Genomic DNA, 19,920 nt, shown 5'->3' with positions numbered 1-19,920 from the left:
GTCATGAGAGTTGTGTTGTAAAATTTTCCGGATTTTCCATCCAGTACAGGGATGCTTGCATTATATGTCACAATCAAAAAAGAAAATGTCAACAGTCCTTCCTATATAGCTACACTATTCTGTTGATATTTCTTATTATCTACATGAACATTTTTCCTTTCAATGTTTAATTCCCTGGTACACCTAGGCACAGTGCTTCAAAAATCACAGACCAAGGTCAAGAAAAGGTGTTGCGCAACATTCTGTGTCTGAATGCAAGAAATACTTTTGAGATTTGAGTGCACTGTTATCTTTGTTTTGTTTTGACCCTGTTGACTTTAAGATGAACTAAAGCTAAGCAGAAGTAGTACTCCCACAGTATACACTACACACTCACATGCAGACCTGCCTTCTCAGCTCACAGAATAACGAGGTTCAGCTACAGAAACACAATATATTTTATAAAGGCTCCTGGCTTCTTTCTGATTCCTCTTCTTCTTTCCTCCAATACTTGTTCTCTTATCTGTTTCTTCCTCTTTCAGTGCTGTCTTATCAGTCTATGCCTCGCTCCGTATCACTCCATCGCTCCAGATCCTCCTCTTTCAATCTCCCCCTTTCTCATTTCTTTCTTTATCTCCCCATCTCCACCCCACCTGTTTCAGCTGTTGTTAATCAAAAGCTTTTTCACCCTGTCGGCTCTACGAACAAATATAATGCGGCAAACAGTGTCACAGACATGCACGTCAGCACATTTGGCAAAACACATCTACCTGCACAAGGATAATACTTATAGTCAACCTTTGTAAATCAACAGACACTTTACCATCTATCTTGGATACACTCAGATGATTGACATTCACACTATATAAAAGTGATAAAAAACTAAAGGAACACGTTTGTAAGTTATACACACATAGCTAAATGCAAACAAGTACTATATGATTGGATGTGTTAACAAAAGCATGTACTGTATGTTCTCATACTGAGCAATGCTAGGCGTTGGTGCTATCAGGCAGTGTGATGTCATGGTCCTTGACTGTGTCTGAAAACTCAAGGTGGCCTTGCCTCTAAAAACACACACACACACACACACACACACACACACACACACACACACACACACACACACACACACACACACACACACACACACACACACACACACACACACACACACACACACACACACACACACACACACACACACACACACACAGCAGACTAATGGTAGACAATAATGTATGTCTCTCTGTGTTTTGAATTACATACTATATGTTTGCTCTTGGGATGTATGGAGGGCCATCACCCTGGTCACTCCGTACAGCAACCTATGATTAATTGGAATCAATGACTCACTTTCAGGACACCCAACATGGAAGTACTCTCCACCCGCCCACCCAGGCCGACATAGACACAATTACAGGATCTCCCTTCCAAGGGAATCCCCAAATAAACAATGTCATCGCACGCACGCACCCACGCACGCACCCACACACACACCCACACACACACCCACACACCCACACACACACACACACACACACACACACACACACCCACACCACACACCACACACACACACACCAAGCTAGGAATTGCATGAGCCAAAGTTACCCCACCCCAAAACATTTGGCAGACAGTGTTTTCCTCTCCTGCACAGAGGAAAATGGGGTGGTGACCACTTGGACAGGAAAGCAAAAAGTGAGATGATGCCTTGGAAATTAAGTGGAACTAGGGGAGGCTCAGTTGTGCTCAGGTTTAAGGAGGAGAAGGCAGCTGGACAGAAGTGAAAGTTTAGAAGGGATCTTAGAAGAGTTAGAGGGCACAGAGGAAGAGGATCGGGAAAGGTGTTTTGAGAGAGATATGCTGTTAAGTTGAAAGCCCTGTCCCTCCACTTTTCTGCCCTGTCAGCTTAGAAAGAGAGATAGTACGACCAACGGCAAGCCAAATGGACAGAGTATAAAAGAGGAAATGGAAGAAAGCATCACTGATAGAGGAGTGGAGGGGAGGAAAGATAAGGTATTTCTGGAGAGGGAGAGCGGACAGAGTCTAGTGCCGAACATCAGCAGATTATCTGATCTCTGTATCTGATCAAAGTTTAAAGCATAAAGAAAAAAGCAGGATAAGAAGTGGGCACGGCCACAGCTCTATCAGCAAGCATTACTTCACCACTGATGTAGGCCACAGACAGATCTGGCTTCAAAGATTTGGAGGGTCAGGCTACTGTACATGTGTGCACACCCAGAGAAGTGGAAACATTATTAAGCTTCTTCACCTCAATGTCCCAAATGTGATTGTACAAAAGAACAATGAATTCCTTAAGATTATCCAAATACACAGAAAATCTTATTCAGAAAAAACTTTTGATCTTTCATGCTGAAGATTTGAATTAATGTAAAGCCATCATCAATTGTTCTCTCCTAATAGAATTATTATAATAAGGAGTTATCGATAAAAAGAAGTAAAGGTCTGACAAGCGGACTGTGATAAAATGATAATGCTCCTACAAGCTTTCTGCTTTAGCATGTGAATCATTTAAAAGCTAAATACCCCAACATGACCACCACATCTTACAAAATGAGATTTAGCAGTAGCTAAATTCAGGGTTTGCTCCCCCATTTGAATTATGGGGAAGCAAGGGCTGCTTAGATCCCCTGAGAGAGTCATTAGCTGCCCTTAATATAACAGACGATCGAGCTTGGGCAGAATGGCAGTTGTATTTTGCTACCTTTCTTTGAGAGTTTCGAGTTGGGACACGGTAGAGGAGAATTATAGAGCTTGCTTGAAAGAATGAGAAAGAATGAGAAAGGAAGACAAATGTTAAGCCATTGGAGAGCGGGCAGTTTTGTAGCTCTGCCATCTGACTTGCACAGCAGATGCAGATAACAGTAGCAGAAAATTGAGACAGAAAGAAAGTAAGAGATGCATGGAAAAACAGACAGGATAGGAGAGAGATGCAGGGAGCAAATAGGAAAGAAAGATGATTAGACCAGTGGATAAAACAGATGAGAACACCAAATGAAGAACATGGATAGGATAGGATGGAATAGGATAGGATAGTGTTAATGATAGTCTTGGAGGAAGCTACACAGGAGAAAGCTAGTAAGAGGGAGAATTAATGAACAGAGGTAGAAGTAAACAAGTGAAACTTATAATTAAAGGGGAGATGAGGGGTCAAGCAGGTTAATATGGAGGAAGGACTGAAGGAAGGGAGGAGAGAGATGGTGTGGTCCGCCAATAATGTAATAAAAAAAACAGCTGACGAGAGAGAGAGAGAGAGAGAGAGAGAGAGAGAGAGAGAGGAGAGAGAGAGAGAGAGAGAGAGAGAGAGAGAGAGAGAGAGAGAGAGAGAGAGAGAGAGAGAGAGAGAGAGAGAGAGAGAGAGAGAGAGAGAGAGAGAGAGAGAGAGGTAAGATGAAGCAAAAATAATATGAGAAGAGATATGTGAAAAGAGTGATAGAGAGTGCATGGCACCACAAAGCAGAAACAGGAGTGGGCTGAATAAGCAGTCAAAGTGAAAAAAAGCAGAGAGTAAAGTTTAGAAGAAAGGTGAGAAGGTTTGTTAAAACACGTTGAGTCACCCCCCCAAAAGTGACAGGAACACTTATGAATACGAATGAAGGATAATAAGGGGAGGGAAAAAAGTGTGTGCAGTTTTAAGATGATGTAGATTTCTGAATAGCAAGCTACTTTCCTTGACACACAGAACTATTGTAACTTCACATACATTTTTTTGGAAAAGTATGATCCATTTGTGTAAGTGTGGTAGAAACATAGAGATATACAAAGAGATGTGTTCGCTTGTGTTTGTGTGTTATGGCATGAATGAAAGTGTACTTTTGTTTGCAAATCTAAGTGGAGACCTCCAGCAGCACCTGAGTCAAGTTGCTAGCTTGACGTGAGTACTACAATGAGCAGTTAGTGGTATACATTCATCACGCTAATTTAGCAGCTTTTGGAAGTAATGCTGCCAGGTACTTTGATTGGATGTAAGATGGAACATTAGACTGGGTCTTTCAATTTAAAAGGGTTAGGGTTACGCAAAAACGGTTTGTTGAGCAAAGCAATGCACTTTTGTAAACGTACTTATGAAGATTTAAACATACCTGAAAAAGACTACTCGGCAGTATGAAATACTTTCAGTTCAACGGTTATTTATAATGTAGCCAGTAAACACTTTAACATAAAACGACCCGAACAAAGTCACCGCTGAATCAAATCACAAACATTTGGGTGGCTGGTAACATTAAGTGCTGGACCACCACAAGCAGCCAGAATAGCTTCTAGTGAAATATAACATTACTGTTCATATACACAAATAACTCTGGTGTGTAGCAATGCCACTTCAGCTGCAGTTGGTGTGTTAATAACATTGATATCCCCTCAGGCAAGGTGTTGTATTGACAGGTTTTCCAAGGGGATTGTAAGGGAAATTAAAAGGATCTCTAGTGTAGCTATTGGCACTTATTTGGATTTCAGTTGGATAATAAAAGAAAGCCAGCCAGCTGATCTTTCATCAAGCTGCAGGCACATTATGTGTATAAAAGCAACGGATTGATGTACCCGCTACATCAAAAGAAAGGGTGTTCATTTTGGGATTTGCAAACCTTCTAACTGTATGGCAGAAGAAAAGACAAAATCTGGGCCTACAAAAGCTAAAAAGGTTGTCTGTTTTTGCCAACTGATGGAAGCTTTGCCAATATTTCACAATTTGAGAAAAGATCTTTCCCTTTTTTCTCACTTGACTAGAACATTAGTTGATGGTTAATCATACAAGCACCTCGCACCTAACTTACTGCAACATCATTCTAATGAGTTCCTTCGTATTACAAAACTACTGTAACTTCTGCGTTCACTACACATTGCTGCTGTTCATATAACCGTACCTCGAAGTTAACATCCACCTGTTGCATATTTAGGTTATCCTGGCAGGGAAATTACCATTGTCACTCCTCAGTGTCTGCCGTGCAGAGTTGGATGTCATTCCTTCCATAAAACCCCCCCAAAATCTGTCACCAAGTAATGTGTTTGTGTACAGACCAATCAGCATCTGAAAACTGGCAACTGGGGGGTTAGCGTAGATGTTGCAATAGCAGAAAGCTAGTTTTTTTTTTTTTGAGAGAAGAGCAAAAACCTCTACTGCTTTTATCAATGAAAAATAGGTTTTGTGCTTGTGCTGACTGGCTTTGACAAGAATGTGATTGATAGATGGTTAATTAAATCACCTGCCAAGTATTTTTTTAAATGTACCTGCCCTATTTCAAAAAGTTCAATGACAGCTTATTAAATGGCAATGCGAAACCCATCTGATGTGTCATGTTGTTGGGTGTATCTATGAGGGGTTTGACAAGGTCCCACCCGTGAAGCCAAAAATCAATTCTTTATATATGAATCATCTATATATTATATATCTATATATTAATATTCTGGGTTTTGACTGACTGAACCAACACTATCATTGTCACTTTAGACTTTGCCTTGTCTCGTAACTTTCACAAGCCTCTCCTTTCATTCCCAATCCAGTCTGCCAACGAAAAGTAATGGGAAATAGGTCAGTAAATAAAACAAAAGCCACAACACTTAAGAAGTTCTGCACTTCTAGTGGAGAATATTTAGGGTGTTTTTGCAATCAAAAGACAGCAAGGAATCAAGTGCTCCAAATGTACCTACTAAAACTTTTGAAGTACAAGATAGAGTGTAGAAAAGAAGTGCGTGATGCCAGTGAGTTTCAGCCTACAGGGGCTAAGTGAGGGTGAGAACATGACAAATGTCAGAAGTGACACTGCAGAAAGATGAGAGCAGAGCGGCTCTCACCCCAGGAGATTTGCCCCTGCTGAAAGAAAGAGATAAACACTCTGTGTATTTATGTTGTGTGTTTTACATGTGTGTGTGCGTGTGCGCCTGTGCGTGTGTGAGAGAGAGAGAATTCCTTTAGTGCACTGTTCAGAGCTATGTCTTTGTTACTCTGACAATGGTGCTCTGACAAATGAAAAATATTCTTCCCTCCTCTGCCAAACACTTTTATCTTTCCCTCTCCAACTGTCAGCGTTTCCCCCCATATTTCCCTTACCCTCTCTGATTCTCCATTTCTGTATCTCAGAATTTCTCCTGTTGTCTCCCTCCCATCGCCTTCTGTCTTTTCTTGTCTTCATTAGCTTCCCCTCGCCCCTGTTTTCATTTAATCATGTTCCCTTTATGAATTTTGTATCCGGGCAGGAAAGGGTGAGGAAAAGCAGAACGAGAATTAGAGAATACAAATATAGAGGAGACAGGGAGGAATGGGTTTAGGGGACATAGATAGGAGCATAGAGGGTAGGTATCAGAGGCAAAAAAATGTGGCTGAAAGAAAAGTTAACATTCACAAAAAGAAGAAGAAGAGAGAAAGAACATAAAAAGGATAAGTGAAATGTCAGGAGGATGGTGCTATGTGCAACTGTGGAGCCTGCAGCAGGATAAGTGATCCCAGTGTTAGATGAAAGGTCAGATACACACTGACAGTGAGACCACTGCTTAACCCTGTGCTCTGACCACACACGCACGCACACGCTTCCTGACACTGGCACAAATGCACTGTTCTAGACACATACACAGCTGATGTGAGGCAGACGGCCTGAGAGCAGGATGGCTGTCAAAACATCAGCATCTGCTCAGCATCACACACACACCCCTCAGAGCAAACACACACATACATCCAGCAAAAAGCGTCCGAGCAGCCCTCAGAGGGATCAAGGCTGATATTTGATAAACTTGTGCTACCCCAGCTGGAGCTGAGCAAAAGCGCGCGTGTGCACACACACACACGCTCACGCACGCTCTCACACACACGCACGCACGCACGCACACACACACACACACACACACACACACACACACACACACACACACACACACACACACACACACACACACACACACACACACACACACACACACACACACACACACACACACACACACACACACACACACACACACACACACACAAACACACTCGAAGAAGCATACACAGCCCCACAACAGCCAATTTCACCCAGTTTTCTAAAGTTATGTGATTAAACATGAAGCTATAACATTATAAAGGGTTATAAGTTGTATTTGGTAATTCATTAAAGTAACATTTATGGTGACCTTTTATATTGTAGCGTTATATTTATGATATATAAAGTGTTTGTGTGTGCATCTGTGTATGTGTGTATGTGTGTGTGTGTGTGTGTGTGTGTGTGTGTGTGTGCAGCACTAATTGATTGTCCTCATCAGCCCTGCTGTTTAGACTGCAGTAACTGTCAGCAGGAGCCAACTGCTACCCTAACAAGCCTTACAAAAACACAAATGTGTACACTCACACACTTTCATACTCTCTCGCAAGCATACACACACACTCTTATTATCACAGTAGCCCTTAACATAACAATAAATGCAGTCTCACTTTAGGCCACGTGAAAAGGCAACTCAATAAATCTTTAAAATGCATGGGCCGCGATTGAGTCTATGATGGTAGACTTGATAATTCGTTGATAATTAGCAGTTTGATTGACAGATGTTTGAACTATCCGAAGAATTCCCTGGCAGTTCTTGGTACGTGATAAACACAGCGAGGCCCAGGCCTTAATCCAACATTAAAACCAGAGTTATTCAAAACAGAAATGTACCCTCTATTGCTTTAACAAAAAAAACAAAAGAAACTCAGAAAGAGTTCATCTGATTATTCACATTCCTTAAAGGTAGAGACACAGGATAGGAAAAGAAGGAAGATAATGCACACGCAACATACTGTACAGCCACACACACAGACACACACACACACACACACACACAGGGAGGAAATTGCTAATGAAGTGTGGGTAAATACACTCCATCACAGTGTAGGAGGTTACACAGGGACAAGCCCCTCTCATCCCTCATCCTCTGCTTCTCTCTATCCTTCCCCTCCCTCAAACCCACCTCACAATCTGTTGTTGCAACTTGAGCCGGCTTCCTACACACACCTGCTCTCTCCTCTCTTCTTCCTGGACTTATGGTTTCCTGTCTTATCCATCACTTCCTAGTCCCACCTCTCCTTTTCCTCTAAGTCTTCCTGTCCTCCTCCCTGTCCTTTTTTTTTCTAGTCATCTTCTCTGGTCAATTTGTTCTAGTATTTGTTGTCCACCCTTCTCATTTAGCGAGAGTGAGCTTTCTGTCAGACGTTGTCCTTTGAGGCCTCCTTCACCCTTCCGTTTGTGCAACACTGTCGCTGTGTATGACTCATGTGTGCCTGTTGGCACGTGCAAGGCCGTGAAAGCTACAAATTAATGAGTGTGTATATTAGGACTGGGCAATATATCAATATTAAATTGATGTTGTGATATGAGACTAGATATTGTCTTAGATATTGTAGATAGATAGATAAGATAGATAAGTACTTTATTCATCCCAATTTGGGATTTTTTTGCGTAGACGATATTGTAGCATTAAACAAAGTATTTTTAGATTGATTGATATGTGATATGTGTTTACTGTGCAACTTTGTGATACATTTATAGGAAATACTACAATATAAATAAAAGTATTAATAGTGAGAAGTTTGTTTTTCTCTATATTGCTCTATAGTGTGCCTTTATATCTCTCTGACTGAGAGAAAATGTGTATATGTGCTTCTTTTTTGTATATTATTCTTGGGAATGTATTTTATTATGCATACATCAGCATTTGTAACCAGAAAGAGTTGGATAAAAAACATATAACATGATGTTATTTACTTGAAAATCTGACAGATTATAATTGATATGTTCTTTTGTACTGTTGTACCTAATTATGGTCCTTAATGAATCGTTAAAATGGAAAATGTGGAGAGTATGAAGCATGCAGTAATCTGCATTGATAATGCATTTCATCCCCATCTCTAGCCTTAAGAGCTAAATTCTCTTCACAGATATATTACTCATTACCTTTTATGTGCCCCAGGCCCTCTCTCCCTTTCCTATTGTCTACCTCTTTCTCTTTTTTTTATGTGGATGTGCTTCTGCTTTTCAGTTTAAGTGACACCATGAATATGTATGCATTGTCATATAAGCAGCCATGTATCTGCTTGTGTGTGTGCCACCTCTATATTTGTGTTAAGGCTGCTGAAGCCGTTCAACCACAAAGTCTTCACTGACCTGTCCTCAGTGCTGACTCAGCAAGTGTTGGTCCCCTCTGCATTATTCAGCAAGCTTAGCCAAGGTGTTAAACAGGAGCACATCACAGCCGAGGACCAAAGCATGCTAAGTGGACTGGCACCAGAAAGGGGGAATGTAGAGATGTTAGCTCAGTGCGATAGAGAGATTAGCTTGTAGAAACAAGCCTAAAGCCATGTCCCATTTCCATTCACAAACAACTTTGATTTGCGATTGAAGTGTGAAGTTAGTAGGCACACTAAATGTTATTGATTGTTCAATGTAAATGTTTTGATACCCACTATCGTCCCAAAATGCAGCACATGAGAAATTAATTTGTCACAGTCAAGAAACATTGATTAAAAACGATCCAAGTCATAGAATATAGAAGAACTGTTATGCTTTGAACAAAATTGCAGTAATGGAAGATAAATTAATGCGTGGCTAACATGTTCAAATCCCTGGTATGGCTTTTAATTGCTGTTTAAAAAAGCATGAAAATTGTTAGTGTGTTTGCAGGAAGAAAGAGGCATGTAATTGTTGTGGTGGAGAAAAAATAATATTTGTATGCTTTATGTTTCCTAAACAGAGGATTATTATTATTATTAATAAAACTTTCATCTATTCTACATGACATTTAATATCCTGGGGTACGTTTTCAAAGTTATACTATATATCAATGTGGTATAAAGGTGAAGGAATGGCTAGTGGATATTATATTTTAACAAATTTTTCCACCACAGATTTTCTCCCTAATTGGCAGACAGCTGTTCATCCCTCTTCTTTATACCAATTAGGGTGTTTGGTCCCCATCAACAAGTGTGGAGTCATAGATGCCTGAGAGGCACTCGTGAAAGCTAAGTGGACACTAATGCTAATCAAAGGCCCGACAGGACCATTGAAACTCGATGGTTATGATGTAAAGGCTAAAAAGCTCCTGTGCCAAAATAAATGCAAAATGAATTGTGAGTCACAGCTTCCTGGTGATGTTTCTGTTCTTTGAAATAGACAACAAAAGCATGTAATGCTGCATTTTCGCATTACAGACACAAAATAGCACATAACCTCACACGTGCACACAAAGCAGTTATTACCTTGTTATTTATGATTGCGACATGCTCTCTGTTTGCGTAAGCAGTGTTTGAAGTGTTGAAGTAGAGTAGCTTGGGGTTTTGAGGACTTTCAATCTGGTTTTCACAGTACCTGTGGCAGGGTCTTCTTCTCTGTGTCACTAATCCCTTTTTTATTTATCAGCTCAGTCTTTACATTCACTTTCTATTCCTGTTTTCCTTTCTTCTCTCTTCTCTATCCTTCCTTACTTTACTCAATCCATCCCCCATTTCTTTCACCCATTGCACCCGCCTTCATATACTGTATGCTTGAGCTCTTGATTCTCACCTTCCTCTGTATTTTTGTCAGTGTGTTTTGTCTTCTCTGTTTACACTGAGTTGTGTGTAGTCGAGAGGAAGGTAAGCTCAGTGTTTTGTCATGTCTGTAGCTGTTTGTCTAACCCTCTCTGTCTGTGTCACAGAACATGCCTTTGTGTAGGCTTCAAAGGAACACACACACACACACACACAACACACACACACACACACACACACACACACACACACACACACACACACACACACACACACACACACACACACACACACACACACACACACACACACACACACACACACACACACACACACACACACACACACACACACACACACACACACACTTCAAAAACCTTTAACAGAGGTTTGCTCATCCAAAAACCCACAGAGCCCACACACACGTTCTCATGCACACATGTTGACGTTTCTACAATGAAATTATGAAACATTCAAAATCAGAGAAAGTGAGGAATACACTTGGCTTCATATCTTTTTGAGTGTTTTTTTAATGGTTTGCATGACGTTTTTCCGAGGAATATTTCAGTCTGAGTGGGAGTTATAAATATCTAAAGAGTCTTTTCTCTGGAATAAACTAAAAGCTTGAACATTCTACATGATTAGGTCGCCTGGCAACTTAAACTATAAATAACTGGTGGTTGTGTTGATTGGTAGTTGAAATCAAAACAGAAAATCTTAAAGAGAAACATTGGGTAAGCTCAAATCACAGATGGACTATGATAATGACATCGACAACCCTCAACCCCTGTCTCTAACTGGCTGTCTGTTAGAGTTAAGTAAAGTTACAAAAAAAGTGTTTAGTGCCCAGCCAGCCAGATATTGCACCTATCCAATTACCAATAGGCCTATTGACATTGTGTTTCACAACCAACATTTCTCAGCCACTGTAGAAGTCGTAGCAAAAGGGAAAACGCTTTTTTGAAATGTAAAAACACGATGGTCAAAACATTACCAACGGTTTAATCTACAATTTTTTCAACAACCATCCAAAATTTTAAAAAGGGAATGAATGTTTTTTGTTTGTTTGTTTTTGTATCTTTATTTTCCTTGTTGTGTTTGCAGTTGAAAAAGATTCCAAAAATAATTCAGATGTACATTGATAATCATGCTACCCTTTGACACTTTTCTAACGACAGCTCTTTTGCCATCAAACTATGCAGCAGCTCTTTTGTGTCCAACTGAAGGCGCATGATGTATGTGCTGTATTCTTGTCTATAATTATATATACAGGCCTGCTGATCTCTATAATTCATATAAGCTCCAGCTGCCTCTACACGTATGTAACACTCAGACGAATGCCTATGTGGCCTGCCTAATGCACTGGACACTCCCTCACACACTTGTTCTAAAAACATGTATTCTCCTTCCTGATCATCACTTCAGTTAGTCAGACTGGAGAGTGACTGAAACGTCCCGCCTGTCTATCCCTTCAATATTCTACATTCCCCTTTATGCATTAGCTATACTTCATAATCCCAATTCCCCACACTTTTACACTGACTGTGAAAAACATGCTCTCTGTGCATAACATAAAGTGATGGAAGATAATTGGATGCAGCAAAGGTGGGGCTGCAGCAAAATGGTAATCTGAAAGAAAAGAGTAAGATATCTGAAGGGGAAGATGGATGCAGTAGAGGCTATTTACTCCAATTAAATCACACATTTCATCAGAAGATTAGTGGTTAAATCCCGGTTAGATTGATTCATCACAAAAGAGATGTTTAAAAACATTTGTATGCCATAAGTCAGATATATAATATAAATCTTAGTTTTTTCCATCCTCCAATGTCCAGCCATTCAATCAGCTGTTGTTTTGTTGCTGCAGTAAAAGATCATTTTAAAAAGACAAGAATATATCTTTTAGAGCTCTGTACATATTACCATTCTGCTTTTCCAATGAATAATACATTAATCAAATGAATAATAATTAAAATAGTTGTTATTCCAAGCCCTAAATGTGACGCACTGTGTTTTATGATTATTCTCAATGAATTAATATTTAACGCCTCAGGGACTAAGTCAAACCTTGGTCACGGTTTGTCTGAGGTGTGAAATGTTTCAAAATGTGAGAATGTAAATCAGGGGTCAATTTGATGTTAACCCAAAAAAAATTGAGCTCAATTGTTTCTGTCATGGTCAAAACGAGAGGGAAGCAGAGGTAGACAAGATGGTGCAGGATGGAGGGATCAGAGGAAGTGAAGAGAGAGGAGGAAAAACGTGGGGCGAGACTGATGCTGACCAAAGCTGACACCCCTCGGCATGCAGTGTTCACCTCTAGTGTGTGTGTGTGTGTGTGTGTGTGTGTGTGTGTGTGTGTGTGTGTGTGTGTGTGTGTGTGTGTATTTTTCATGTCTCTATGCTTTTGTGGGTGTGACTGAGAAACAAGGGAGAATATTTAAAGCCGGTTTGTCATGAGAGAGTGGTAAAACTGTAGAGTCAGCAAAGGTTTGATAAGCATGCATCATAGTGATGCACAACACACACACACACACACACACACACACACACACACACACACACACACACACACACACACACACACACACACACACACACACACACACACACACACACACACACACACTTCACTTCAGCAGCCGTTTGTTGCTAATGGGCACTGTTTTACAATCTGTTGCCAAACACAGATGAATAAACAATTTTCCAGATAACTAGGGATGCGTCTGTTATATAGTACATGTAAGAATATACAGTAGTAGTGTTGTTGTTGTTAATAATAATGATAATGTATTAGAGAATTGTTTCAACTACTAGTCTCCTTTTTAAGGGGGGCTTTTTTGTAGATTAGGTGATATGTTCTTTTACCATACTCACTTAAATTCTATATCTTCATTATTTATTGGACCTATTGATAAAGCTAGTTACTGTCTCACGATATGATTTGAGTTGAAGTAATCAAACATTGCATACAATTTAAAAAAGCTGGCTTTATTAAATAGTTTTTCCCTTGACATGTCTGACTCTTCAGATACTTGAGTTTATTATCGAAATATCCCCCCACCCCCCCTTATATCAAAGCATTCATTTAACATTTGGGAAAATACGCTTAAAACGCCTGACATTCCCCACTGGGATAAGTAAAGTCTTATCTTAAATCCTTTGGTTGCCACGCAGGCAATAAGGAGACTACAGGTAGTTACTGCTCCCAACCATTCTTGTTTTTCTTAGTTGTAAATTAGTCATGTGCTTATGTGTTATGAATTGGTAGATTACATTATCTTTGGACTTAGCCAGAATAGCTGTTTCCATTCATTGTGCTAAACGAAGCCAACCAGCAGCAGTAGCCTTATGGTGCTTTCACACCAGATGCAAAGCAGTATTATGCGAGTCGCAATTACAAAAGTGAATGCCAAGGTATATGGAAAGCTAATCCTGTACCTAGGACATGTGTGGGACTTTTACAACTTGCCCCGAGCAAAATTTGTGTTTATTTCAGTTGTTATCATCTGCACTTCGATAAGCCCTGAGTAAACACAAATGATGCTGCAGCCAAACAGGCCCAAGTAATGAGACCAAACTTTGCCCGGTAGCACTGTTAGATCAATCGGACATATATGAGAGTGTTTCCAATCCTTTATCTAACTCTTTGCCAGAAAGCAGATCATCCTATTTCCTAAAATGTCAAACTGTGACAAGGTAAGATTGCTTGGATTTATTTAAACTGATGTAGTTACTTCTTATCATCATTTTATGATATAGAAAAACACGAAATCCCAATCCATGATGGTTTAAAACACCTTCTTTACAAACAGAATCTGGGAATGCCACCAAAATCGGGTAAAGCAACATCCCAGGTCTCTAGGGAGTTCTTCACAGCTGAGAGTGAATGTATTATGTCAGTCCTGTTAGAGTAGGTAGTGTCTGGGCTTATGAGAATTCATTTTGAGAAGATGAAAGTCAAACAGGATATGTTAGACGGCATGGCAGATGTAGGAAATGGGGTTGCCTTGTTATAGGTAATGTCCTGTGGGAGTGTGAATGTTTCATAAACAAACTGTCACTCAAGAGCAATAGTTTGTTTCTGCACAGAAGGGAGACTTGGATTAAAAAGAGTGAAGTTTAATATTAGGAGTGTTTGCACACTTTTAATTAGGAGAGAAATATTAGGGATAATATCTCGTCTACATGATCAGTTATTTTCTTCTGAGTTCTTTAGTTTCTGTTCACTGGTTGCTGGGTGATTGGAGTGTGATTGGCACTTGGATCAGAAATAGATCTCAGAGCCATGAAGAACATCACACCCTCGTACTGGAGGTGGGAGAGACAAGTTTAATTTGTGAGAATGTACCCACATACATCCTGGCAGTCGTGCGTCTATACAAATACACATCACTTTTTCTTGCAACCTTAAACACACAAGAGACACACGTCAGCCAGTCACGCAGCATCATTGTCACGGTTACTTAAGTGTCAGATCAGGAGTCTGAAGGCTTAATTGCCAGTGTGAGACATTGCATGTGTGTGTTAAAAATCTAGGCATATGAGTCAGACTGTCAGTGATATTATTATCATCACATCTAACAACATTTCCTAAGAGACTGCAGAACTTTAACTTTATGTTCAGAAGAGATCGGTGTTGTTCAACTGGTTTAAAACAGGTTTTGTGGCTTAGATTGAAAGCACTGCTTATCGTTATGTGCTAAGATGTCATGTTAGAAAGGATTTAAAAAGAGATCCATTAATCGATCAGGGAAAAGACGGATAAAACAGGGAGGATAAAATACGTTTTAACTTGAGATAGATTTTGTAAGACTTGTCTTTATCAATTTCCCACAGAAAGCACCAGATGCTGGGACCTCACACATCAGAGCAGCAGGGGTAATTACTATTTGGAGAAACAATAGCAATCTCATTTAATAACATATTGTGTTTAACTGACAACATGAAGGGGTTTTAAATTGAGGTGAAAAATAGAGAAAAAGATAATGGGCATAAAAGACAGAGACATATTTAATTAGATTAGGTACCATATTTGGAAATGATTTACTGGAAGGACATGTCTTCCCATAACACCATCTCATGAATTGAAATATGGTATTCTTCCTGCATTGATAAAGTTTGGACAGCAACATTTTCTTTATTTTGTTTTGGTTCCTGGACTCAAGAACATTTGGATCCGAATAAAGCCTGGCATGGTTTAAAGTGCTGACTGTGCCGACATGATGGTGTTCACATGTCATAAACAAGTATAGCATTCTTAGCCTTTTCTCCACTTCCTCACTTAAGGGACATTTAAACATACAGACACTAAATGTAAATAAGACTTTATTCAGTCAGTTATTGTCTGAGGTCAATAATCCACTGAAAATAGCTTCCCTGGTGATGCACGGTCGGCCTGTACTGCTGCCCTCCTTCTGACCTTCAGATGTGAAACCCACATTGAGGTGACATACGATGTTAGGTTCATCCCACTGTATTTCTTATTATGTTTGACTTTTCTATATGCATAAGACAATCTGCTGTATTGTGCTTAAAACTATAGAAATGTAAAGAAAGCCCCTTTTAACCAAAAACCGAAAACCTTTAAACACTAAAACTGTAAGTCAGTTTAGTCTCTGTTTCAGTTCGTCAAATATAGGGCAGTAAACAAATAAAACACAATGTGTCACTTCCAAACTGCACAGCATGTCCCGCTGTGCCTCCAAAGTATGTGTTGGATTTTGGATTCTGCTCAAAGCCTGATTCCATAGCAGATTTTTACCCAAAATAGTATCATTGCACTTGTTGGTGTGATGAAAGCACTGGAATCAATTTGTAATGGAGACATCTTCTCTCCTCATTGATTCTATCATTCGCGAAAATATGTCAATGCACATAAACCTGTGTTTGAACACGTTACATTTTTAGTTATGTTATTGTATTACCGAGAACATTAGTAAAAAATGTTAAGCCCACCTGCTGTTTTTATCCACTCAGCAACCAAAGCATTTCGGGAAGATGGAACCATTAATCATTATGCCACAAAACCTCCCTATGACAAATAAATAAAAGATAAGTTGGATGTGTCTGTTATTCAGCAGGAAAGATTTCAATGTTTATGTGCATGACAAAACTATTAAATAGGCCAGAGCTAGGCCAATATAAAGCAATCAAACCAAATTAAATTTGATGAGCCAGGATGGTTGGAGTCTCTGCTGGCTTTCACAAATTCACTGTAATACTTTCTTATTCCAGCTTCTCTTTCCACTGGTAAACACAGTACATTCAACAAATGTTCAAAGTCAAATGCAAACAGAAATGTGTCTATTGTTCCTTTGCTGCAGGTACAGTTGTCATTATATAGGCTAGAGATAGAAAACTCTGCAAACAGATGAGTTAAAAAGCAAGTGACAGCAATTATATATTCTCTTTTGTCTGTCCCAAATCAGTACAAAAGCAGCACAATTCTAAATATCCTGCAATTTTACAAGCAATATTAGTTTATGACCTTTTACTCAGTACAAATAATATCATACAGACAGTTAAGAGACAACATTGTAGAGAAGGGCAACATAGTTTAAACAACTAATTAATGGCTGTGACATTTTAGAGGGGCAGAGATGAGTGTCTTCTTACAATTTGAAGTTATCTCAATCATCTCACACTGGCTTACTGGCCCTGCTAATGTTCTCTATTGTCCTGGAGAAGGTTAAAGGCATATTTCCTTTGATATGCATGGGTTGAGCTAGCCACTTCTGTTTGTTTGACATTAAAACATCTTTGCATTTCTGAGGAAAACTAGGCAGAGATTTCTGATATTTTGCAGGGAACATACGTGCTAATATCCACTGCTTGTAGTTGTTGAGTCCAAGACATAGTGCAACCTATGTATGTGTTAGGCAATGAGCATTAACACACAAAAGCTAGCTACGAAGGTTTGGACAGTTGCTGTAGCTGTGCTATACATGTAAGTCACAATTGCACAATGTAAAGTTGAGAGATGAAATTGCAGTGGCTGCCTGTGGGCGTTTATTTTTCAATAGTTGTGTGTGGCAACATTCTGAATGTAGGAAAATGCACTCACCTCAGACGCGTGTAGAAGACAACATGGCGTTATACAGTTACATGTTACCCAATATCTAAAATTAAGGTGCATTTCTAACACTTTTAAAAGAAGTGCTCTGCATATTTCTTTATATTCACAGGCATACATTTGAATGTCAGTGGGAAAAAGACTCATACATGTTGACTTCAGGTAAATGATCCACCACATACAAATCATTTATGATGGTTACATACAGAAGATATCCACAAATATGCAACAACTGAGTGACGCTCAAGCTGTAACACAAACACACAGCACTGTTCAGCAGTGACCTTAGTGGGTGAAAGTTCCTGACACATAAGCACTTTTATGTCTGAATGGACCTTCACACGCAGGCTTCTGATCATCAGAGTGGAAGGATTCCTTTACAAATAAAGCCCACCCATGCATGCATTTTGACATACTCACACAAGCATAAATGCTCATAGGTGAAAATACAAACACGCTCTTACACAGACCCACCCCACCCCACATACACATAGGGACAGTGTTAATTGCTGGAATGACTGATGAGACAGAATTACTGACTGAAGCAAAGAGGGAGAAAGGGAGAGGTGGAGGAAAGGGCCAAAGCTTCATCATCATCTCCCAGGGGTGCAGGCTGAAGTGGCTTGATTATGCATTCAGCTTTTTTTGTAAAAACCACACACTTCACAGAAAATACAGCCCTGTCAGCCTACTGCGGCACACAGTCTGACCTTAAACTATAAAAATGTGTTGTGTAATTCTAATTTATAGAAAGTAGGCAGAATATTAATGATAAGGAAATTAATATACTGGTTATTAAATACAAAATTGATCTGGTTGATTATGATGTTCAGCTTGACTGATGAGAACATATTTAACTTAAAACGTTCATAATGTGTATAGTTTATAGTAGCCATCTCATCAGTGAATCTAAAAAGTAGATGTTAGGTAGGTAAAGTACCGGTAAATGTTGTGTGTGTGGTTTGTGCAAAGAAACAGCTAACACAGCAGAGCAATAAAGTTGACCGTTTAGGCAGACACTGTTATTTACACACACTTCTAAGCATTCTTAAACAAAGCACACCATGTTTGATGTACCGTACACACTACAGCATATTCCCTTTGTTGAAGACTTTGTATTCTACTGCAACAGACACTTATACTCTCCGTTTGTTTATCTTAGTAGTTTAAAACTTGACATGATTCTTGGGCACCAGAGAATTACTCCTCATGGTTTTAATACTTAGTTTCTATTTGAACAGTATGTTGATCCATGACCAGATTTCACCTCATATATGCTGTCGATATTCATGATCATCACAGAATGAATCTGAACATACTCGTTGATACCGTGACCTTTTCTCTAGTACCCCAGTCAGGACACATTTTCCGCTTGTATGCAAGAGGTATCAAAAGTCTTCAGACTTACACTTCAAATTAAACACAGTTACACAAAAATATGATTAAACACTCTTAAAAACACAAGGTTTAGAGTCACAAAAGCAATGATCATTTCCAATATAACTCACTTTCATAGAATCATGATAGAGGTCCTATTCTTTTTTCAGCTATGAAATAAAACTATTTTTACAGACCGTGATATAATTGATATTGTTAAGGAGTAGTTGTTCTCTTTACTCTCTCTAAAGATTGAATAACCTGCCAAGCAGCATTTATAAGGTTTTGAATGAACACATGATATCTTGTTTGTGTTATCAGTACATCTCAAAAAAAAAAAGCTATAACAAAGTGATGTTTTATGAGGATATGTTAACCTTCTGACAGAGCCAGGGGGGCATATATAAGCGCTGTATCAAACTCGTATTTAGTTCAAGGAAAGGAATGTAAAAAAGCATGTTTGCACAACTATTTTGCCTTCATACATCAAGCTGAAAGCTTTAGAAGTGCTGAATTAAAGCACCTTTCCTGAGGACATGTTATCATTAGACTGAAATGTCTGTTGTATGGAGCTAAAAATGTGTCTGTTTTTCTGCTTTTGTCTCCCTATCGATAAGTATATAGTTGTATTTGCATGTAGCATTCTAATGTGTGCTTTAATTGCTTTTACTTAGAACTGGATTAACTAACTGATAAGTTGTAACCGCTAACAGACAGCAATCGCCTCACCACAGACTTTTACTGCAAAGAGGAAAACATCACAGTAACGCCAACGAGAGGAGCCATCTACAGCCCGCGCTACCCCAACGCTTACCCCCGCAATCTGCTGTTGTCATGGAAACTGCTGTCCCCACCTGGTAGTCGCATACACCTGGAGTTCGACGGACACTTCGGACTGGAGGAGGCTGAGAATGGAGTGTGCAGGTAAGACACAGGATGGATGGAGGGATGATGCAAGTCAGCAGAGAGGATAAGAGCTTAGTAGAAAAAACACACA

General features: G+C 39.5%; 1 protein-coding gene across 2 annotated transcripts in view; it reads left to right on the top strand.

Annotated features, from left to right (window-relative positions):
• Positions 1-19,920, top strand: part of pdgfd (platelet derived growth factor d) — a 43,471-nt gene that overhangs the window by 3,187 nt on the left and 20,364 nt on the right. The window contains exon 2 of one of the 2 annotated variants that reach the window (XM_063906271.1): positions 19,658-19,847. In XM_063906271.1, the coding sequence (XP_063762341.1) occupies positions 19,658-19,847 (190 nt within the window). Of the gene's footprint in view, positions 1-19,636; positions 19,848-19,920 lie in introns of both variants that reach the window. The other variant, XM_063906270.1, reaches the window with a different exon arrangement.

Source organism: Eleginops maclovinus, chromosome 18 (genome assembly GCF_036324505.1).
Source record: "Eleginops maclovinus isolate JMC-PN-2008 ecotype Puerto Natales chromosome 18, JC_Emac_rtc_rv5, whole genome shotgun sequence".
Classification (NCBI taxonomy): Eukaryota; Metazoa; Chordata; class Actinopteri; order Perciformes; family Eleginopidae; genus Eleginops; species Eleginops maclovinus.
The sequence above is the reverse complement of the archived record's forward strand: the minus strand, read 5'-3'. Positions and strand labels throughout refer to the sequence as shown.